Source organism: Filicampus tigris, chromosome 9 (genome assembly GCF_054856515.1).
Source record: "Filicampus tigris isolate MCC_2025a chromosome 9, RoL_Ftig_1.0, whole genome shotgun sequence".
Classification (NCBI taxonomy): domain Eukaryota; kingdom Metazoa; phylum Chordata; class Actinopteri; order Syngnathiformes; family Syngnathidae; genus Filicampus; species Filicampus tigris.
Genome location: NC_141225.1, coordinates 7717567 through 7742875, shown reverse-complemented (window position 1 = coordinate 7742875; position 25309 = coordinate 7717567). Strand labels below are relative to the sequence as shown.

General features: G+C 38.2%; 1 protein-coding gene across 7 annotated transcripts in view; it reads right to left on the bottom strand.

The window, feature by feature from the left end:
- ephb2b (eph receptor B2b) overlaps positions 1 to 1615 on the bottom strand; it is a 174452-nt gene extending 172837 nt beyond the window's left edge. For all 7 annotated transcript variants that reach the window (XM_086040181.1, XM_086040183.1, XM_086040185.1 and 4 more), the window contains exon 1: positions 1466 to 1615. In XM_086040181.1, coding sequence (XP_085896307.1) covers positions 1466 to 1517 — 52 coding nt within the window. In that variant the 5' untranslated portion in view covers positions 1518 to 1615. The remainder of the gene's footprint in view (positions 1 to 1465) is intronic.
- Between the last annotated feature and the right edge of the window lie 23694 nt (positions 1616 to 25309).

The following is a 25309-nucleotide window of genomic DNA, read 5'->3' as shown; positions in this document are numbered from 1 at the left end:
TCCCGCTATGAGATGACTGCAGACTTGAAAGTATACAGTACTCATACTGGCTCAAAATGAAGCTTTTACACTTTCCAACCCCTCTGGCTCCAAACCATATCACCATGTAGCGTAAATTGTGTTGTACGCTAAAAACTGACCAGGAGTCCAGTCAAATTAATATTATTCCCTAATTTATTATTCAATTCTGTTAGTTTGGGGTTCTAATGATGGCACATATTTTGTGACACACATACCATTTACATTTGTAATAAATATTTGTGGGCGATATAACTTGAGTGCACATGCGTACAAATGACAAAGATACCAATGGAAAGCAATTGTATAAAAAACCTATTAAAATTCTATAAAAACAGAAAAGCAGTTTAACAACTGCGCACCATGGTCGGAGATTTGCCGGGAAAAACGACTTATTTAATGTGTGTCTTTTTTACCCGTCTAGTCGTTGTTTTGTCCTATTTTGGTTTTTTAATTTATCTAATTTTTAATCATAATTTCCCATTGTGATGGATCAATTGACCAAAATGCTTCCTCACAGTAGTGACTCAAAATTAAGGCTTTGACACTGTGACACTCATCATAAAGTGTAAATTCTATTTCAAAAACCCATTCAAATATACTACTATTACTGTATCGTTTCATTCTATATTTACAGTTACGCTCTTAAGTTTACACACAATGGCCGAATTTGTGAAATACTGGCCAATTTGGGGGGGAAATATGACTGATGAATGAACACACTAACTCATTATTTTCTTGTCTTGTTCACTTTGAACACCAATTAAATGTGTTTTGCCTGATTACTCATGTTTTGGTACACATATTACAAATCTTGAGAGCATATGTAAATTTATGAGCACAACTATGTATTGGGGTTATATTAATTGTTCATGTTGTGACACTTTCTAACCCCTGCAGCTCCATATCTTATCAACAGTGCAAATGGAACTGTGTGTTACCAAAGAAGCATTCAAATGTACGGATACACATGTTTTTAATCATTTTTAAGGCAAATGTCAGCATCAAAAATCCCATGGTGATTACACTTGCAAAACTATTTATCTGCGCAAGTTGAAAAGAGACAATTTTGCATGTTCTTTTTTAATGTGTGTTAACGTGTGTGTTTTCGCACGTTTTTAGAACCAGGCGACGGCAAAAGTCGAGCTGCGTCTTTAAAAGTAGAGGATGCTCAGGGATGTTTATGTCCCTCCATCATCATCATCATCATCATCATTGTCACTAGTACACCGCCATCACCATCCTCACCCCCATGCCGCAGCATAACAGTGCCACACAAAAGCCACAATCATCCACAAATAGAGGGAGGAAATAAAACAAATGTGCTTCGTGTCATTTTATTCCCCATCTTTATATTAACAATGCGGCCACAGGGGACCGTCGGCAACGTCCGAAGCCGGCACGGGGATGCGCGCGGCTCTTTAATAAAAGCTGCTTGTTAGCTTACCTTCAACAGCAAGTACGACCGGCAAGGTCCAGAATATCCATAGAATATCCATGGTCACGGTCACTCAAAAATGGCCACGGGCATTCAAATAAAATAGGTCCAGAAAGCCATTGACAGCCCGACGCGGAGAGGGCACAGGCGATCCTTCACTTCCAGCAGAGCGCGCTCGGATAGCAAGACACGAGCGACTCAAATCTGGACCAAATTTGGGCGAGACCAAACACCCACAGACACCGGGGGGAGAACCTTGTGACTTATCATCACAATTGAGCAACGCTGTTCTATTAGAGTGCATCTCGTGTAAAATCGTGTATTTTATTGTTTCATTGGTGATAAATGCGGACTCTGTTGGAATACATATTTCAATTTTCAATGACAAGATTGGTCACAATGAGAGCTAAACCCCCCTTTTGAATGAAGTTGTTGTCACCTTGCTGTCAATCAACAAGAGAAGGACCGTCCTCTTCACACCGCTTTTTACCTTGCTACTAGTTTTGTGTTTTGGCACCACTCGCGCGTCTTTAAAAACTGGGGAAAGTTTATACCCCAACTTGCACGCCACTCAAGATGGAAACACACCACTCATATTGTCTAGTATGGATTGCTGTATACTGTACGGAGCGTTCGTTGCGGGAACTGACCGTAACAGGTGCTGTAGCAACGTAAGTAAATGTTTTTTTTGTTTGTATGTTTTTTTTGTTTGTTTGTTTTTATAGCTATACGTCACCTAAGATATTTTCGTTAGAACTTTTAAAAAGGAGGCTAATACAATTATGCCGTATTTATCTTTTCATGAAATAATTATTAGTGTGTCTGTTGTTTAATTTATAATATTAATAATTTGTTGCTAAAGGATGTACACTTTTGGCGCTGGGAGAAACATTTCTGGGTAGTTTTTATGTTGCCCTCAAGGACAAACAAAATACAGGTTTTAAAGATTTATAGATTTTCAATAAACTAACCAAAGAAAAAACAAACACGATCAACTTGATAAAATACTGTCTATTTGTGATGCAAATAATAGATAGATAGAAAGATAATAATGAGAATATCTCTTTCTTTGATTTTGAACCACTTTCCATTATTTTAGGATTAAGATGTAATGTGAATGGATCACCACTGAGGCTGGAAATAATTTGAACATTGGAGTTAAGACAAAGTTTGCATACATTACACTGGTCAACAAATTTTCAAAAACTTTTCGCTCGGAGAGCACAGTTAAATTTTTGTGCTGATTCTGAATCTGCCCTTGCTTTTTCTCCAGCACATCAGTTTTTCGTTATAATAAAATATTTTTTATTTCTAATTATTATATAGCAATAACATAACAATAACATAACCTCATGTATAATGAGATAATTAGTAATATTTGTGAATTAACGGCTAGGTTCAGCAACAGGTGGATTTTTTTTTCTGAATCATCATAGCCATAAATTACAACACATGGTAAAATATGTATTGTGCCAGCTTTTATAGGTCAAATTTGAAATAAAAAAATGAAGCTCGAAAACCAGATGTACTAGGAAAAAAAGTTTTTTTTAATCAGCATCAAAAATATGTATAGGGACACATAAAGCCATCTCTGATTAAAATTCCTGTTGACCACTGCTGTTAATGTGCGTGGTTTCAAATCTGTGATTCAAAAACATCATTTGAACCTTGTGAACAGCTCATAACATGGAGCTCCACACGTGACCGAACATCCTTCACATCGTACATTAAACCATAGAAGGAGAGTTTAGCAGTTGAGTTAGCGAGCATTCATGCCAAAGGTATAATCATTTTGCCAAATGTTGCCTCGGAGTTCTTCATCAATTATTCATCACAAATAATTAAAACTGGGATGTGCTCACTGTGTTTTCATTTACAATGTTGTGATGTAATGTCTTTTTTCAACACTGGAAAAATTATCTGTGAATAATTAATTGCATGCTTGTTCATTCCTTTTTTAAAAAAAATTGAATTACACTAGTAACGTTTCATATTAATTCACACGAACAGTTGGAGGAAAAGTTGTTTCCATTAGCAAAAAGGGAGTCAAATTAGAAAATTAAAATTAGGGCGGTACGAGTTTAAGTTTTGAAATCTAAAAAAAGATAGCAATAAAAGATACTGACATTTCACAATAACACAAAAATAAATAAACTATGGCAACAACAAAAAAAGGGTTACAAATGACAACAGGGGTAGGGAACCTACGGCTCGTGGACCATACAAAGCATGCAAAAGTATCTGATCTGGCCAGCCATGCAATTCGAAAAACAAATAAAACCTTAGACCGACTGTAACCAAAAAAAGCCCACAATGATTTAACAAATGCTCATATTATATACTGTTATAATAAACATTTTTTGGAAGTTGTGTAGAAGCTCTCTCTGGCTTTCATTGAACCTTACTGATGTCTTTGCCCCCTCCGAGTTTGACTCTATTGATTCCAGGTCACTTGACTGGCTTGACTCGGGATGGCGTACAGGTGATTAGGACCCAGATGGAGGCAAATGTCAGGGGGAGGCACAGAGACAGCAGCATGCTGGAGCTGTAATGACTTCCATACAAGCTCCGTGTGGAACTCAGCCAAAAGAGAAGTGAAAAATGTTGAAATGACATTAATACGCTTCTCAAGTCGCCCGCAGACATATTGCTTCCGGACTGCGTTCAAATGCAACGTGTCGGTCATAAATGTAGTGGAAAGCAATGCTCGCTCTTGTGCTAAAAGTCAACCACACAAAACATAAATGGGACAAACTTCAATTGCACTGTACAGTAGAAGCACAAGTTAAACCTTATGGTATATTCAACACTGATTTGTACTGTAGTAATTAATACAATCGACTTGTATCATTTTATTCATATCAGGTGCATGGGACAGTATCAATTTACTATTTAGAAATGTTTATTTGCATCACAATACCTAAAGTACTTTTAATAATAATAATAACTGGGTGTAAATGACATTTTTCTTCATTTTAGTCTTAATCTTAATTTTAATCCAACTGCCTTTGAAATTCTGAATGCGCCTTTACTAGATTTGTATTTATTTTGTTTGGGGAGGGTATTTTTTTATCTATTTATTCATTTGTTTATTGTCATAATATAGTTTCTTTCACTCATTACATATAAACCTGCTCACTAACTAGGATTGCAATACTAAAATTGTGTTGTTTTTATAAAATGATAACACGAATGATGTCTTTAATTGTTCGGCAGAAAGCAGAAATTGCACAGGGATTTCATAGTACAGTCTCGGGATTTGGGATGTTTGAAGGAAATTACTGTTGCCATTTTTGATATTACTACTTCAAATTATTCACTATAAGAAACATTTGAAAAATATTTTATCAGTGACTTTATGTTGATTTGTTATTTAAAATACACAAGGAAACAGTTGTAACATTTATGTCGCTGTGAAATAGCTAATTTATTTAATGTCCAATTAATTAAAAAAAGTTTATTCATTCAGTACTATAACATGATGATGTACAGATATATGTATGTGCCTTATAAAAATAAATCAAGGCACTGCACAAATTACTTTTTGTCTTTGTCCTTAATTTGAGAGCACAGCGTGAGCACATGAATTTATTAAAACCCTGCAGGTAATTTACTTTTAAACAAGTAAGATAAATGGATTGAATTTAATTTAATGTTGAGCTTGAGGTAAAAGATCAAATGGGGGCACTGCAAGCTCCACGGCCAAATGTTGCGTGTGATTGCATCAACACTGCCACCTAAAGTTTAAAAGTTGAACTGCTCTGCATTGTCTGTTGAGAATATGCTGGAGGGGGCCACAATTTTCCATCAGTGCTACTGGGGGGGCCACTTAGGACTACGCATTTCCTAACCAGATGTATGACGAAAAAGTTATTTTAGATATGGAGAAAATACATGCATATGTGCAAAACATGTGCTCTTAATATATTTCAATTTTCATAAAACATTTCTCAATGCATAGATAAAAGATCCACCCTCCTAACCCAACAAGAAAGGGTTTGAAGCAAACAACAAGATAACCACATACTCTGATTTTTTTTCCTGATTTTCTTTTGCATAAAAATTACCATTCAAGAACAACACAAAACTGCGGAAAAGCAAACCAACATTAGTGCAAGGGCTCACTTTGTGCCTTTTTTCCAAAAAATCAACTCACTCAGAATTGTGTTGAGATACTACTTTTGTCCTTCATATCATTCCAAAGCCTCCCAAAAAAATATTAGGCCTATGCATGCGGTTGCCCATCCCTGATCTATCATGTCCATTTCTATAACAGTGTGTATCCATCAATTTTATATAGCGCTTGTCGTCCTTTGGGTCGCTGGTAATTGGAGCTATCCCAGCTGCCTTTTAGTAAGAGAAACTGGGAACACCCTGAACTGGTTGACAGTCAATCACAGGGGCACAGATTTCCATTTTCTATAGCAACTAGTCCTCATGAGGGTCACGGTTGAGCCCAGCTAACTTTTGACAAGAGAAGTGAGGTACATCTTTGACTGGTCTTCAGTCAATTGCAGGGCCTATAAACACAACAGTCACACTCCCATGCAATCCTATGGACAATTGTGCCAGATGGCGTTTGGCGCGAGAAGTGGGGTACAGTCAAATATAGATCAACAACCATTCATACTCACATTCAAACATAATATAGTGGTCAATGACTGTACTGGTAACATGTTTGTTTTGGGGGGTTTTTACAAGGGATGAAGTATGCATGAGGTAGGGCGCTCGATTATGAAAAAAATATGAATCATGCTTATTTTGGTAATAATTGAAATCACGATAATTCAAACAATCATTGAGTATTTGGGGGTAGAAAACAAGAAAATGTTTAAACGTAAAAAATCTAAAGACAAATAAATGTATTTGAAAAACAATGTAAACTCCCTTTGTACTAAACAAAATGTATCAAATTAGTTTTGATGAAATATAAAAGGTGCAAATGTATAAATCCTAGTATGATTTCCTTGGGTAAACAAACGGACATAAATGCATATTAATAATCGTTTTTTACGATTATGTCTTTTTTGTAATCGTGGAATGTAATAATCGTAATTGTAATTGAATTTTGATTAATTGCACAGCCCAAGCATGAGGAGAACATGTCACGCTGAGCTGTGCATGCATACATGCAGACTCCACACTGGGAGGCCTGAGCCGAGATTCGCACCCAAACCTCAGAAATGTGAGGCCGACATGATAACCACTATCCTACTGAGCTGACAGCTTTAAATCAGTTTGGAAATTAAAAGATAATCCCACTTCCATTATTGAGGTTAAACAAATACTTTTGAAATGAATTTAACGGCTCTCGGGCAGACTTCCTGCGGGTCAGCAGCTTTTCTCATCCTCTGGAATTAAAGGTATTTACAAGAGCCACTTTGGGCTGAAACTGATTTCCACTTCTTAAAGGCCTTCCTGCAACATCAGGAGCACAAAGTGTCCCTCACTTTAGGTGTGCGATGGATCCGTTAGTGCAGGGAAAACCAAAGGATTAACATCCAGTAAGATCACATTTTTGCAAGAAGTCATAGCCGAGTGGCGCCGGGTTCAGCAGGGAACCCGAGCTAACCGGGATCATCCGAGTGTTTTGACGTGAGGAAAATAACTGATGTTATCTTCTTGGAAAAAGAAGCGGAGGACACAAAGGCAATCTGAGCTTGTTTTGATGAGGAAATGTGTCAACAGAGCTGAGAGGGGACAGTTTTGCGACTTGTTTCTTAGGCTGGATTTACACTGCAGGTCCGACTGCCCAATTTTGAGTATTGTCTCAATTTATTCAAATCATGTGTTTACACTGACGGATCATAGAAATATGATGCAGTCCCCAAATTGAAAGTAAAATAAAGTGTCAAAACCAGACAGTCACAACACGGAAGTAAAGAATAATACTTGCATAATACAAATATTAAGCATGACGTAGCATTTAGCCAAAAGCTTCAATCAGACTATAACCATAACCCAGGCTGAATTTTTCGGCCAGAATGTTTGGGGCAAAATCAACACAGCTCCTCACCAAAACAACAAAACAGTAAAGCATCGTGGTGGAAGCATCATGCTTTGGGGCTGTTTCTTTTCAGCTGCAACTAGCCTTAGTCAAGATGGGGAGGAGCACGAATAGTTCCCTAGCAGCTCAGGCTACTGCTGAAAAGCAAAAGGAAAATGTAAAAAAAAAGCTTACTAGAACACCTGAACTTTATTTGGAGGTAATCAGTGGCACGAAATGGTGACAAGTGTTTGCTGACTAAAATTGTGTATTTTTACTTCCTCTCCCAAAAAGATCATATTGTTGGAGGAAAAAGTGTTGAAATTATTTATCTTGGACTCATACCACAAAAACCTGGCATATTTACACGGGTGTGTTGACTTTTTATATCCGCTGTAGAGAGACGACACATGTTCTGTGTGTTTACGCTGCACTTACATTGGCAGATATGTATATGATTTTTTTTTAGCCGTATTTGAAAGAGGTACGATTCAGATCTGAAGAGAACAGATTCCAGGCGACGCATATTCCAAATGTTCCAATGTTGTTTTGGTTAATTCAGTCCCGCTAAAAGACTTTGATTAAATGAGCCCAAAAGACTCCATGTGATTTAATGCACTTTTGTGTCAAGTGGACACCAGAGACTATTTTCAAACCTAAGACCTACATAGTTTGACTTCCGTCATTCATCAGTTACAAATTGTGTTTTTCCTACGGCTATGATCTACGGCACATTAAGGCTTCTCTTGCTAGTTTTCAAATATATAAATCGAAGCGCAAACATGTTTTATCGTTGTAATGGTACGACATCAGTCACGGATTTGGGTTTGGACAAAATGACTTGCCCCTCGGCGGCTTTTTTATACTAATTGATAAGAACCTTCCACATAAATCAGCTCGACTCTCATTATGGTTTGCGTTCTAGAGCCAGCAATGCAAAATAGGCTTTTTTCGATTCAATGTGGAATCTGCCTCGACCCAAGTGGACTCGCTTCAGAGCATGAAGGATTCAGCTTTAGCTGCAGACGAGCCGGATGTTTTGATCGTGTCTAAAAGAGTCCTCTGTGGCCATCTTGAGCATCTTCCTGTTTTCTATTAACTCAACTATCTGAGTAATACTTTGCTTATGTGACAGTTTAGTTTCTTCGGCATCTGTGGTTAAAGAATAATAAAGTAATGAAAACATGATAAAAAGCTACAACAACAAAAAAAGAAAAAATAGAACCTCTGTTTATCCCGTAGCATATGCTAACAAATTTATTGACATTTCATTAAAATATGTGAAATAGAGTGTGCTAAATTGGGAAAGTAAGTAAGTATTTAATATAAGTTATATAAATTACCGAGTTAAATTGTCTTTGTTTAAATCTGCATGTATTATTCGCTGGGGAAAGTTAGCTCTGGTTTTGTTTGAGTTATGTGTTTTCAAAAAAGAGAATGTGTTTTTGTTTTGGAGCAAAATAATTTCATAACGTTGTTTGGGGCATTTTCTTTCTTTCTTTTTTTTCATATATGTGATTTTGTAATATGTTTTGTGTGGTGTGGGGGCTCATTTCCCGAAATGTTAATTAATGTTTGTTTGTTTCGTTTTAAATTATTTGAAATAGCTCATGCTAAAATTAAGTGAATGTTTGATAAGCAGAATGGTTAAGTTGACATTGGTGAAATCTGGATTGATTGATTGTCTAAATTCAGCACTGATTTTTTTAGTTATAGCTAAGGGTAAAATGAAAAATGTTGTAGTAATGTAGCAAAACAATTTGATAACCATTGTTTGGGGCATTTGTGTGTGTGTGTGTGTGTGGGAGGGGTGGGGGGGGGTTTCTTTTATATTTTTCACCATTTTCCAAAAAGATATGATTAAGTATTCTTGCTCAGTAAAATGTGTTTTTTTGTTTTTTTTTAAATAAATGAAGAATAATGGTTTTCTTACTTTGATTCATTAGTGAAATATGTTTTGGGCATTGCACAAAATAATTTGACACCATTGTAAAGGGCCATTTTTTTGTTCTTGCTCATGTTTATTAATAATTCTCAATCATGTCTTTCTGGAACATAAAAAATGCCATTTTCCAAGGAGACATTTTTGACAACTATTTTATAATGTAAAGTATTCTTGCTCATTCAAATGTTTTTTTAATACATGAAAAACACTGGTTTTCTTAGTTTGATTCATTAGCAAATAATGTTTTTGGGTGTGGCACAAAATAATTTGATACCATTCTAAAGGAGCATTTTTTTGTTCTTGCTCATATTCATTCATAATTCTCAATCATACATCATATGATTAGTGGGAAATGCCTTTGTTGTATGCTTTATCCGTACAAAGGCCAATGCAGCAACAAGTTACATTGCTCTGTGTACAAATTGAGTTAAAAAAAATTGTGCCTCATACTTTTTGTGTAATCCCACTGAAACATAACCAAGCATGCAATAAATTAAAAAAACGTAAAAGCCTGGCAGATATGAATTTAAAACCAAATTCCTTTTATACTTGATGTAATTTTGAATGTGTATCTGCTCCATCACAGAGAACAACAGATGGAGGAGCACAATGAGATTTTACCACTAAGAGGATTCCTCTTTCTTTCACTCTGCACTTTTATGTATGTGTGTGTGCGAACATGCAGACTCTTTCATGGTGACCCAGCCTCGCAAGTAGAGTTGTCCCTTAAGCTGTCAGTAGCGCATCGCGGCAAACAGCAATCCTTGCTCGAGGTGTCTCTGTGAACGACTTTAACATAAACAGCCAGGCGGGATTAGAAAGTCTCTGAACTTTAACCCTATATGTCTGTGTGTGAGATCGGGTTCATGTTCATGCGTTTCTTAAGTAGCCTGGTAATACGCTTAAAACACTTTGTACAAAGCAGGAATTAGACTGCACAGGTTAGGACTGTTGCAGGTTCAGGATGTAGATTAAAACTATTTGCCAATTTATTTTACTTTTAAAATCTATGCGGAACACATGTGAGATTACTAAAGACCACCCAATTAATCGGCAGATATGAACTCTTAAAATCGGCCAAAATCTTCCCTTTTTTTGGGGGGGGGGGGGGGGGGGATTTTAAAGTTATTATTTTACACATTAATGCATTACACCATAAGACAAAGATATTGACAACCAAACATAAAAACCCCTCCACCCAAAAAAGAATAAAAAAAATCAGCCGATTTTTCTCCCTGTTTTTAAGTTCAAGAAATACTAAATGAATTTAAAAAACAAAAATCAATGAAATAAATACTACCTATAATGAAAAATGCTAAACTATTAGAACCCGGCCTGCAACAGGATTATGGAACAAATTTAATTCATGACCTGAGGTTCCAATGTACCCAGATTGCTATGTTGATGTAGATGTATAATCACCCGTGACTGCCCAAAAAAGCAAATAAAAACACCCACTTTAAATTTAAACTCCATTAAATTAAAATTAAATATGCTACATTAGAGGTTTGTCTATCATTATATAGGCAAAATAATAGATGATGATGGCAGTGAGTGGTGTAAGCCACATATGTGTTGTTTTATGTGTTCTTTGTAAACACAGCTATGTTGAATATATGTCACTTCAAATTTAGATGGAAATATACATTTAAAAAATCTCAGACAAAGGCATTACATCAGTAATTGGGCACTTGGTCAATGTTTAGCAAACAGTAGCATTTGGCTATGAGAAAAAAATATGCCATGATGTGCCAGGAATGTTTTCTCTTCCCAAATCAACATTGGCACACATCTACACAAAAAGCCTTTGTTGCATTTTCCTCCGTGTCTAAATATACAACTTTTTAACTGACTGATTTAGCTTTTGGTTGTATTTTGATGCCCATAAACTTGATGATGGTCTTTAGCTATACGCTGACGTGACAGTCTCGGTGGATTTAGTTTGGGTTTTTTTTTAATCACTTTTAACCGCTTGAGATATGTTTGTTCCTTGGAACTAGACACATGCGTTGAAATCAAAACATTTTTCTGGGCGACATCTTGACTTCTTTAAAAAGTGCAAAAGCCTTTTTCCCTTTTCACATATCCAACTGACCTTCCTCGCATGTACAGTACAATGCCTCACCAATTTATTAGCTACATAAAATAAGAGCAGTGTAAGCAAACAGTACCACAATAAGTCTTGTGGGCTTTCCTAATAGTTCTTCACAGTAGTTTCTCAAGCCTAATTCATACAGAGATGTCACAGAAATTATGTGGAGCTTATGTGTAAAATAGCATCTACTATATAATTATTCTTGTCTTTATTGAAGTCGTATTTCATAAAGTAGCTGCCATCCAAATATAGACAGGAATAACAAGGCAGTATTAAAGAAACAGTGCCCACGTTAGGATGACTTTGGTTGCTTAAAAAAAAAATCAGCCAAGTCATTTCCATTAGCCAGGGTGTTGTCATTATATTCCTTCGACGTTGCTGTTTCAGACATTTTGTTAGCACGACAGCATTGTGAAGTCTTGTACACGTGCGTCGATCAATACAGGTTTTCTAAAAATTCCCACTGTCATCTAATGACTACATGTGATCCGGAGGTACTTTCACAGTTGGAAATCATCAAAATGCTTGATTTAACTTGCTTGCCGCTTCGAGGGATGTTAGCTCTTTATTGTATTTCCTTTGTACTTAACCTCAACCCTGAGAGGAAGCTGGTAGAGAAACTGAGAACCTCCATGGGGATCCAATTATATTTCTTCCCCTGTTCTTTGCAGTATAATAACTTAGTAACGGGATCTCCTTGTGATTTTTATGTTTACGCCCTGCCGAGCAAAAAGCGCAAGCAACGGGGTTAGGTATCGAACGTGCTGCGTGTTTACTAGTTGGCTGGTTAGCCACGCTACGTAAAGGTAAATTGATTTTGGCGTGACATTGTGAAGATGTTGCACAGAATCCAGGGGGGAAAAATATATATAATTTAGAAAATATTTATATATAATTTTTTTTAAGACAGATCAATATACGCTGAATCTAAATGTGACTTTATATTGTCTTTCAACTCAACGTAATTCAACATACAAAAAAAATACTTTTGGACATTTTCCAAGGAGACATGATGGACAAGTTGGACAACTATTTTATAATGTAAAGTATTCTTACTCATTCAAATGTTTCTTTTTTCAGTAAAACATAATACATCATAACAGTCGTGGAAAATGCCTTTGTTGCATGCTTTATCCATACAAAGTCCAATGGTGCAACAAGTTACATCACTCTGTGTACAAATTGAGTTAAAAAAAATGTATAATAATTTTTTTTAGCCAGATCAATACACGCTGAATCTAAATGTGACTTTATATTGTCTTTTACCTCAACGTAATTCAACATCAGGTAGACAGACAACCAAAAATGCGTCGATGGATCATTTACAGTATTTTTTTGAATGCGTCAACCCTAATAGTGGTTCTTGGAGCACAATTTCTAAAACTATTAATATCGATCGCAAAACCGCTTTCCACTCTATTTCTAAATGATCAACACTCTCCTTGCAAAACAAGACACAATTATCATTATTGTGTACACTATTCTGCCAACTGTCTGGCCAGACGGTCACAGGAGAAAACTGTTTTAGATAATTAATTCACTTTGCAATCAGACTCAGCAATAGAAATAAGACACATTCAGTTTAAGCAAAGTTAATTTTCTATGTGAACTCACCGTTGCCATATTTATTTTGTCACAAACATATTCCTTGAAAGACTAGCAGGGTGCTTTAAATCAATGTGGCGTTTCAGCTTGCTATTGATGCTTTTTGAAACCGGGACAACGCTTATGTTAAAAAAAAAGAATAAAAAAAAAGAATAAAGAAAAAATAAAGTCATTTTTTTTTCTGACCTCCTCATAAAATTCTTGAACATTATTATAGGAGGATAACTTATCGTTTGCCGAGACAGGGAGTGGAGTTGCTCATATAGCTGGTGAGAGTTACCTATAAGTGCGTCTTCACACCTTTTTTTGTTGTTGTTCCTCCCCCCCAAGTGTGCATCACATTTTGATGACGCACACGCCACGTGACTGTTGGTACCCTGTTTTGCCAAATAATGGCCTTAAATAATGGCCTACTTAAGGCTTGTTTACAGTGTGTCTAGGCGGGTTTTCTCTTTGTAGACGAACAAGAGGAAGCCTGGCACTCTTGAACGGCCATCCAAAATACATTAATTGGCCCCAGAATGAACTTGTTCACAGAAATGTTCACAAAGCAAAAAAACACTACATTCAGGTCACGTTTTCCCAAGTTATGAAGGAGTTCATGATCTTAAGTTAATTGAACTCATTCAGGTACAACATTGGCCACAGGTAAGCTGTCAGTGAGGAGTACAATGGAGAGAGCTAGAAGAGTGAGAAGAGTAACGAGGAAGCCAAGGAAAAAGGCATGGAGGTGAAGAAGCAAGAGGGAGAGGAGGAGGAGGACAAGAAGTTGCAGCAGAGTAAAAAATAGAATCACTGATGACATCAGAACTACAATAGTGGACCATGTCATCAACCACGGAATGACCCAGGACAACACAATGTAGACTGAGGTTGTTTTTTTTCATCTCTATCTCTCAGTGAAGTTACTGAAGGGCTTTTTTTGTGTGTGCATTTTGGCATGGAAAAACACAGTTTTGTTCTTGTTTTGATTATTATAGTAAATAGCGTAAACACCTTGGATCAAAATACTTGAAATTTGCATTCCTATGTGTTCACAGAACTACGACAAAAGTATGACTTCAAACTGCAAGAGAACTACAATATTTTCAAAGGTGTGAGTTTTGCAAAAATAGCCAATAGTTACAAAAAAATGTTCTGAAGCCGTCCAAAAAAAAATGTTTTATAATTTATAAATTCGGGTGATAGTCTAAGTTACACCAGAATAAAAAAATACACTAACAATAAAGATCTCTTAATTTTGTAAATTATTAAGACACTGAAATCTTTAAACACTCAGTAGCAACAGGCTATGACTGACACATCTAAGTATTCAAATTAAAGACAAGTTGTCATTACAGTACATATATACACTTTTTGTGATGAAGAAAATACATACAATAACAGTTACAATTATTGCTAACTATATTAAAACTCTTTTTACAATGAAATATAGTAACTTTAAAGTCTTCATGAAATTATTTACACTTTTTAGGCATTAAAATCTTTGAATGTGCAACAGCATATTGTAACGAATTGGGTTATCTGTGTTGTGGCGGAATTGCGTTTTGCTCAGTAGTGATGTTTCCGAGGTTCATGAATGCATCGTACGGCTAGTGAGAGGAGCAGCGGAGAAGGAAGGAGAGTGCTGTTGTACTTTGTTTTTGGCTAAAAAGACTGCTTGCTTCCTCGTCTAAGAAACATTCAAAGTCGGATGATGTTGTTTTTAGTGTTATTATGTTAGACGTGCTACCCACAGCATAGCCGCCGATCTCAGATCTCATGTAGCAATGTCGGCACACAACGTTGGGACTTATACACGTACCTTTCCCCATCTGCGATTTTGTTTGCATATTGGTTGCTGCGTAATCTCGCGCTATTAAGTGGACCGAATATATATATATATATATATATATATATATATATATATATATATATATGTATATACACATACAGTTCAGAGGTCGTGGGTTCTCCCCGTGCCTGCATGGGTTTTCTCCAGGTACTGCGGTTTCCTCCCACATTTCAAAAACATGCTTGGTAGGTTAATTGGACACTCTAAAAAATTGCCACTAGGTGTGATTGTGAGTGCGGATGTTTGTTTGTCTCTGTGTGCCCTGCGATTGGCTGGCAACCAATTCAGGGTGTCCCCCGCCTACTGCCCGAAGACTGCTGGGATCGGCTCCAGCACTCCCTGCGACCCTTGTGAGGATAAACGGTATAGATAAAAGATAGAGATAGGATTGTTTATTCGACTTTGTATCTGTTCTTCTACAACATGTGGCTACCAGACAATTAACACCACTGTTATGGCAAATACGTTGACTAAAATTCTGTATAAGAAAAACCTTGCCGGCAAATAAGGGATCATACTGAATTTAGATGTGACGTTTCAGCATGAGCAGACATGCTATGTTTTGGCTAGAAGTTTCCTCTCATACTGTAAATAAAATTTATCACGACCCACCAGAATGTTACTGCAGGCTCAAGAAAGCCATCATGACATTCATCCAAGGCGACCAACCGAGTAATGAATGCCATTTTATTAATCTGGGTGTCATTTTTAGTTTGTTTAGTTTCTAAAATAAGAAACTGCTATGAGCTTTAACACTTCGGTTGAACATCCAGCCTTGAGTCAGTTTCCTGCGTGTGTACCCGTGCATGTATGTATGCAGTGGTTGGCGTTGTCATCATATGCACAGCACGCATGTACAGTATGCGTCGGCATGCGTGTCGAGGCGAAGAGAACCGGCATAGAGAGTGAGGAAGTGGAGCAGAAAACAGAGCGGCCTGAGATAAAGAAATCCTGGACAATTCTGCCCTGAGATGTGCCAGCGGAGCATCCAGGGGTCGTTCCCATGGCAACCTTGAACCATGGAGATCACTGACCCCTCCCGCCATGCGGCACAAGTGGAGCACCACTTTTGTAGGTCACATATGGCACCAGCGATCCAATCAGGTCTAATCTGGCTGGAGTTGTGGCTCATAAATAATATGGCGGGGGAAGCAGGTTTCCACACTGGCTTATCCCATCTGCAGACTCAACTGTACGATAATGGCTGTGTGTGACTGGATTAGCTGACCCATTAAATGTATATGTCAACAAATGTATGTTGTGTCTATTGGCAAGGGAGCACAATGGCACATGATACCCCCATGCAGTGTTCTGTTGCAGTCTCTGATGCGCAAAGGATCCAACCCTTTGCATGACTAAAATACTGCAGTCGCTAATTATCCATGTTTGGCCAACTTAGTGTCTATATATATATATATATATATATATATATATATATATATATATATATATATATATATATATATATATATATATATATATATATATATATATATATATATATATATATATATATATATATATACATGTATATATAGTGTGTAGATGTGTGTTTGTGTATATATATATATATATATAGGTGGCACGGTGGTCGACCGGTTAGCATGTCCGCCTCACAGTTCAGAGGTCGTGGGCCCTGGCCCCCCTGTGTGGAGTTTGCATGTTCTCCCCGTGCCTGCGTGGGTTTTCTCCGGGTACTCCGGTTTCCTCCCACATTCCCAAAACATGCATGGTAAGTTGATTGGACTCTATAAATTGCCCCTAGGTGTGATTGTGAGTGCGGATGTTTGTCTGTGTGTGCCCTGCGATTGGCTGGCAACCAATTCAGGGTGTCCCCCGCCTACTGCCCGAAGTCAGCTTGGATAGGCTCCAGCACGCCCCGTGACCCTTGTGAGGATAAGTGGTATCGATGATGGATGGATATATATATATATATATATATATATATATATATATATATATATATATATATAAAATGGATACATATATATATATATATATGTATATATACCCCATACAGTATTTCCAAGGCGATGCCCCTTTTTTATAACAGTTTTCATCTAGTCTCCTAAAAAGTTGAGTATGTTTTTGAGGTTGCACAGAATGATACACTAAAATATAAGACCTGAAGAGAATGATTTAGTACTTAGAATTAAAAATGTAAGCTTCCTTCTTAATTAATCTCATGTCACCCTCTTGTCAAATTACAGTATAACTCATGCGTGAAGAAAAAAAAAAGGCAGAGGGTGCAAACTTTAGCCAGAATGTGAGTGAGGTTAAGAAGTTGTCGAACGTTGAGCGAAAGACATTAGTGAATTATTTCATTTGAATGATTTACTAGCCTTTACTAGACTTATTCTGTTGCACTACTGGATTCATTTTGTATACTATAAAACTCTTTTCAGTCTGAAATGCCAATTGTTTGTTTGTCTTGCAACAAGGCATTGGTGTAATGACTAATCATTTATATACATAGTCAGGTAACAAAATAACCACCCACTGTTTGGACACCGGCGGCACGGTGGTCGACTGGTTAACACGTCCGCCTCACAGTTCAGAGGTCGCGGGTTCGATCCCGGCTCCGGCCTCCCTGTGTGGAGTTTGCATGTTCTCCCCGTGCCTGCGTGGGTTTTCTCCGGGCACTCCGGTTTCCTCCCACATTCCAAAAAAAAACATGCATGGTAAGTTGATTGGATACTCTAAATTGCCCCTAGGTGTGATTGTGAGTGCGGATGTTTGTCTCTGTGTGCCCTGCGATTGGCTGGCAACCAGTTCAGGGTGTCCCCCGCCTACTGCCCAAAGACAGCTGGGATAGGCTCCAGCACGCCCCGCGACCCTTGTGAGGAGAAGCGGTACAGATAATGGATGGATGGATGGATGTTTGGACACCACTGCATGAAACCACTTCTTTTCTATACCGCTTATTCTCATCAGTGAATATGATGGAGGACAAACACACAGGACCAACATACAAACTCCTCACTGGAGAAGTAAAGCTCAGTACCTCTCGACTTTGAAGCGAACCTGTTAGTACCACTGTGCTCCTTTAAAACATTAACTAAAATCAATATCGCTGAAACATTATCGAATGCATATCCCAATAAATCCTGTGGACCTTTTAGACTACAATAGCAGTAATAGTAGTCGTAGAAGTAGTTGTAGTAGTGGAAATGGTCGTAGTAATAGAAGAACAGTAAGAATGACATCACTGATCCAAATAGCATTCAAGATGGCGCTCTGCGTGTTATCGCTAAATGCAGACAAACACCTCAGGATCCTTGACCAACACGTCTCGTTCCGCTCGTCCCCGGGTCGGTAATTTCATGAGTGAGCTGCTAATAATCACAGGTGACTGGCTTCTCATCGTTTTCACGATAATCCGTAAGTGAAGGCACAGCGGCCATCGTGAGGCCCCTCGGAGGCCATATGGGGAACGCTGGCTGCCTGGAGTCAACCAGTCTGCTCCTCGATGCTTCTTCTGCTTTCTACTGGGGAAAAGACAGCCCTACAGACTCTTACTACTTTTCAATAGAGATGTCATACAAATCACAAAATTATCACAATGATCCATATTATCATTATATTGCGGAAGGAAATGGGGGGAGACAAATACATGCACATAAAGTATTGACACACAAAAAAATACAAAAGCGATAAAAATATGTACCTTTAAACATAAATTCAAAATAATTAGACAAAAGAAATAAAGACAACTGAAGTGAATTTTTATGCATGCCATTCATTACCCGCAAAATATTCACTCTTGGTAGTAACGATAACACTGATCAACAGATGTTTACTAAATTTAAAAAAATGTAAACTTTTCCAAAGGAATTTTGTGCACAGATTCTGAATCGGTTTTTTTTCTCTAGCGCATCAGGTTTTCATAATAATAATAATAATCTTAATAATAATAACAATAATATGTAATATAGTAATATATTGAGTGGTATTTTTTTTCAGAACCGTATAGCTATAAATTATAATGCATGGTAAAATTAGAATTGCGCAAGCTTTATAGTTCAACCTTAAAAACAAAAAATTTTAATATCCCAAAAACCTGATATGCTGGAAAAAAGTAAAGGCCTTTTTTAAATCAGCGTCAAAAATATGTTTCGGGACACATAACCATTTGTGATTTTATCAACCGTTTCAGCGCGAGTTAGTTGAAAATTGCATTTGATAGTTAAAATGATTTCTTTACTCACAACATTGGACAACAGCTCTTTTTTCCCTTTATATTGTAACTCCAGTTAGAATAGAACTTGTCATTTTTTTGCATGGCGTTGTGGCCGTAGTGCCTCCCATGAGTCGACCCCAGCTTTTATTACACATAAAACGACGGCACTCAGTCGGCTTGACGGCGCCTACACAAGAATAACTCACAGCGTCCAGTCGCAGTCAAACAACTCAACTGTCTCTCTTCATCTCCCTCAACGCCTTATTTTATGCTCCAGTCACTTTCCTTTAGCTGGCAGACATAAATTGATTTAAAGATGTTCGGTGGGGGGAAAGCAGGGTGGAGAGTTTCGGCTCCACATGGTTTCATATGGGATTTTTGTTTCCGCCTAAAAGCACATTTAACATTTAAAACTGTGTTAAAAATGTATGATCCAAGTGAGTACTGTGCAAAAGTCTTAGGCTGCCACTAATTTTGTTAACGATCATTTCAACAGAAATTTTAAATCATAAAACAGTACTTGTAATGAAGACAAGATGTTAGGTTCATCAGTTCCTTATTATTCCCAACATTAAAAATATGTATGTATTGAATTTCCTGCTTGTGTTCCAATAAAGAGAAAGAGAAATAAGCATAAATATGGTTATTCTGGACAAAAGCAACAATATTAAGCATTGTTCATGGAGGACTGTTCCGTACATCTTGACATTACTCTTACATTATATTCTATACAGCTCGGGTCCCATGGAGCAAAGTGGTCATTTGGGTCTCAAGATGGGGAAAAAATACGGTAGTAGAAAGAAAGAAATGATTAGAAAAGAAAAAGGTTGTCATGACAATTCCAATTCCATTTTTTTGTTTTGCTCTAAATGCCTCTTGAGTCTACCCAGGACTACTAAACGCAATGTCAGATTTAATATTTGATTTTTTTCAATGTATAATTCTTTACCTTTGTGTTGTCACAGTGGTTATGCTTGTGGAGTTACATACAGTATGTGCAATGCGGGCATCATTTAATGTGTTGACTGAATGTAAACGCAAGTCATGTGGGATATGTGTCACATGAAAATGATAAAATGCATTTATGCACATTTAATAAGAAAAAAAAAATATATATATATATATATATATATATAGAATATATATGCTGGGACCTGTCGTATAAATCCAGTCTTTGCATAGCATTTTAATTATTTCTTTTGTGTCCAAAAGATGTAAATGTTAATCATAATCTATGAAGCATAAAAAAAGATAAGGTGTCTTAAATGATGCACAAAACAAATGAATGTGTGAGTTACTGTTGATTAAAGTTACAGTAGCCAAATAAAATAGCCATCGTCCAATGGGACCGTCAAGTCCAATCGGTCAGGACAGACTCTCGTTCTCATATTGTCCCGCCCGCTGAACTCTGCCGCTGTATCTTTAAAATAACTTAAGGGTTCACTGAGCTCGGCACAGAGCTTTCTGGTTCACTCAAGCTAACACAGCATGAGCGATTGGCCTTTTTCCTTTTTTTTTGTTTTTAATTTCCAGTCTCTCTTGCTTGCTCGCATTGTGTCGTACAGTGTTTAAGCTCTCATGCTGCTTGTCGCAGCACAGCAGCACTTCTTCGGTCACGTTGAGGGCGACAGGTACGGCAAAACGGAGCCAACAAGAGGCGAGCGGCGTGACGCTAATGCGAGCCGAAATCGCCTCTTCTGTCTCGTTCCAAAGTTGTAAAAATGTACTTTCCTTGGGTGGAGTTACACTACACAAGATACACTCTCGGGGGACATTTCAGGGGCTAAGTGGAGGTTTCGCAACAAACTGCAGGGCCTGGAGGTCGGGCAAATGTTTCATGAGTAATTTAATATCTGGAACAAGGGAGGTTGATGCACTCAGGATGCCAGTCCATATAGACACACTGATCCAGTAAGGAGACGGCAAAAAAAATAAACAGGACCCAGGAGTGGTTAATGTGCACCAGTTCTCCGACAATCCTGCATTGCTAGCACCTACACAGATTCAGAGCTCCCCCAGAGGGCACTTAAAGTGTGGCATCCATTTGGTTTTGGAGCTACAACTGGCACTCAGTGGTGGGGGCAGAGCCTTGCTCAGATGGGAAAATCTGTGTCGCAATGTTACCAAAATAAATACATTTATCTGCACCAAAAATAAGGTAGCTCTTGCTTGGCCAACCACTCCAAATGTTGGGTAAATCCAATGTGTACTTTGGTGTAATCTTAAGAACTGTCAAAAAATAGGCAGTAATAAAAACATAATCTCTTTGCTAAAAGTAGCAAATTTACCCATTTATTTTCTGCTAATCCTGGAGATCGGCCAAAACAGTCATATTTTTTTTCCATGTCCAATCCTAAAAATGATCATCACACTTTTCCATGCTCACCTAATATTTGATGATGCAAGCAAAAAATCTTTGCAATTTAGTGTCATCCATCGGTCTGTCTTGGATAGATTGTTCCAATTGGAGCTCGATTGGGCAAATTCCGTTCTCAAAGTACAAGCAATGGAATTTACCCAACATGGCTGATTCAAACCAAAATTGCTGACTTCCTGTTCAAATTCGGGTCTGGTGCTCGGGGCTTAATCATCTCCACATAGCCAGAAAAATGTCACCAGTTGACATGTAGGACAATACCCTTCGAAATGGCACTATGGCTCCAAATTCCAGTATTGTGAATTTGCTCGCCCAGCAAAAAAGTGTTGTATTGTAAACCACAGACCGAAAAAGACCCAGAGTGTATGCCAACATGAGCTAAGGGGAAGAAAACAAAAAAAAACAGCCTAAAACCAAACCATCCCTCATGTGTGCATTTAGAAGTAACGCACTTCTAACCCTGCCACCAAGCGGACATGCAGAATGAGGTGCTTGCCTCTGCAATGAATGTCATGGTCTGTAGCCACTCATACAATGAATTTAATGTACTGCTCATAAACAGCAGCCATTGCGCTGGCAACCATGCCAAAAGTGTGCGCATTGTTTTGCCCGTGTCAGGCTACTGTATTTAGCATCTGTTAGGCTAGCGCATACAAGACCATTATTGTACATTGATGCAGAGATCATCATCATCATCATCTTCCAAACCGCTTATCCTATACAGGGTCGCGGGGAGGTGCTGGAGCCTATCCCAGCCGTCAACGGGCGAAGGCAGACTACACCCCGAACTGGTCGCCAGCCAGTCGCAGGGTACACGCAGACACCGTCACTGAGCGGGAATCGATCCACCGCTGCCTGCACACAACTCAGGCGTGTGCACCACTACACTATCAGTGACCTTGATGCAGAGATGATGTACTTTAATCTGAAAATGTTTTTGTTTATAGTTTAGATACTAATTATACCACAGAAGATCCCAAAACACTTTGAAACATCTTACATTAAAATAAATGGATTACAGATTATTTGATTTAAAAAATAAATAAAAAGTACTCGGGAAATGTAAATGCACATGCAGCGAAGACTTCCAGGCAAACATACAGCACAAAGATGTTCGTCTTTCTGTCACATTGTAACATTTCACCATAATTCTTTGACATCAATTATAACTTTCAGTGGCATCTTGGACAATTACAAGAATAGAAATATAATATTTACCAAATTGCTCAGGGTAGGTTTCACGGAAAAAAAAAGAGAATTTGCAAATAGTGAACTGCAAATAGATGGGGGTTCACTGCAGTGATGCAGCTACATAGTAATTTCTATTTGCACATTAAAGTGACACTTGGATGAGCTTAACATTGGCACTTATATAATAGGTTTGCATGTAAAAATGACATCAGTACTAAAATGCCCACGCGACCGATCGCCACCAAAATGCAGATGCACATTACTACTCTTGTCCACTTCAACCTGTGAAAGTATAAAAGTGTTCTGCACTATAGTTTGGATTTATTGACATAAAACGTGATCTCATTATGATTACCTCCACAAAATCAAAAATACTGTGGCGATCGCTTCTCCACTTACACAGGCTGAAGCGGACAAGAGCAGGAATGCGCACACGAACCCCAACTGGTTATATTTCGGACAACTCTCAGGAGGCAGACGGTGACTGCCAGGGGGCAAGCAATCAGGCAAGCATGAATCCTTACACAACTGGTGATAGGGTCGCCAGACAATTACAGGGCACATACAGTACAGTATGTATACACACCTGTGGATCATTGGGAGTTTTCAATTAACCTAATTGGCATGTTTTTGGAATGTGGGAGGAATCCAGGGTACCTGGAGAAATTCCACGCAAACACAGGGAGAACATGCAATTGAACTCTGGACCTCAAAACTGTGAGGCTGACATGCTAACCCACTACCTGCCGCCACCGTACTGCCCCCACATTGAACAGGTTGTGGTAAATTGCGATATGTAGTAAATGCTCAATAAAACTTGACTTGGAGAGGCTCTTTTTCCTTGTCAGAGGTCTGAGTTTCCTGTCCTCATAGTTAATTAACTCTTGAACGTGCCTCATGTCACCACGGGACCGTGTAAAGATTAGCGCACCGGACTGTTCCCCAAGTGGCTCCTAATTCAGCGTTGCCACTTGCTAAGGCCACTGAGCCCTCAAGAGGGCAACGCCAAAGCTGTCGACAGGAGAATCGATAGCTGTGAACATGTTGACACTCCACACGCTGTGGCGGAGGACTTGCACATGGCCCTGATCTGTCACTTTCCTCTCACATCAACTTCCTGATGAACACAATTTGCGTTGTAATGTTAAAAGTCAAATTTGGACACCTCTAATCATGTGTTAACGAGATATACTTGGACATTTGGCATTTGAACCGACTTTAAAAATGCGAGAGACCCAACAACATTCGGAAAAAATTGTGTTCTTAATGCTCTTATAGTGTGTGAGGTATGCCATATGACGCAACACAGCCCATGATACACATATAGCAATATCTTCACCGATATTTGCAAGAGTCCTTCCGCAAACCACATGTAAACGACATGTCGGTCGTAGTACCAAGGCTGACCTGTGAGAGGCAGGACTGTGTCACAGGACATCCAGAATGCCAAAAACTATTTTCTTTTTCATTTTTACTGTGATGAAAGACTTGTGAGACTTTTTTTTTTGTTAATTTATCTATGCCAACCACATATAGTAACAGGCAAAACAATGACATGCTCTTCTACTAAATGACTGACTGTGTGCGCTGTATATACACGTTTTGTAAATCATTTTGTTAAGTGGTATGGTGTGGTTTTTCCGATGTGAAATATGTGCCTTGGCTCAATACAATTACCGCGTCGGTCACAGTGTGGATGAGAAATCTAGCCAGCCGTAGCAACCTGGATGGATATCACAAAACGGGACAGTATATGATAGGCCATAACAAAACTTGGAGATAGTCCGTCATATTCTGCTATGTTTGGCGGGCATTTTGCCACATTTTGTCACCGTTCTTACTGCAAGCTTATTTTGTATGTTAGCCATTTTGGCACGTTCAGTCACTGCTTGTCCCGACATGAGACCAATCAACTTTCGAAGATCTTTACAAAACTGTAATATTTTGGTTATTTTTTCCTCCGTATTTTAGTTTCGTAGGTCTTCTCTTCAAAAAATTTTAAAAAAGGGGGGAAAACATAACTGAGGCTACCTTGGAACGTAATGTAAACATAATAGGGGTTCCTCAGTTTATTGCGGTATTGGCATTTTTATGGTAACAAACAGCGTGTCATGACGAACATGTAAGAATATATGGTCACACACGCAGGAATTACTTTCAGTTAGCGCCATACCTGTTTTTTCATTGGTTTCTTCATCAATGGCCTAGTGTTTTTCTTTCACCGTGATTTAGACTTTACTACTCCTACTACTGTTAGCATAGATTAGTGATAGTTTTGGCACTTTCGACTTGCATGTAAAGTCGGGTTACATCATTGTAAATCAAGGAATCCTGTACCTTACCCAGGCATGGCGATGGCTGACTGGAAAAACATAGCATTTAGTTCGGTGTCCAGTCAGATTTCCCCATCCCTGTAGTGAGTGTTTTTCCCAAGTTTGGGAAGTTTGAGAATTCGAAAGTGCTTGTGTTGTCATTTCACCCTTAAGTGTGTTGAGTTGCGTGCCTGTCATGTAAGGCCTGTCAGAAAACGAGTAACGAATGAAAACCATATGAATGACTAAATAGGCATGAAGCATGAAGAGGCTTTGGCAACAGATGGAGTTTGCCCCCGTCGAGGCAACATTCCGTGAAACACAATTA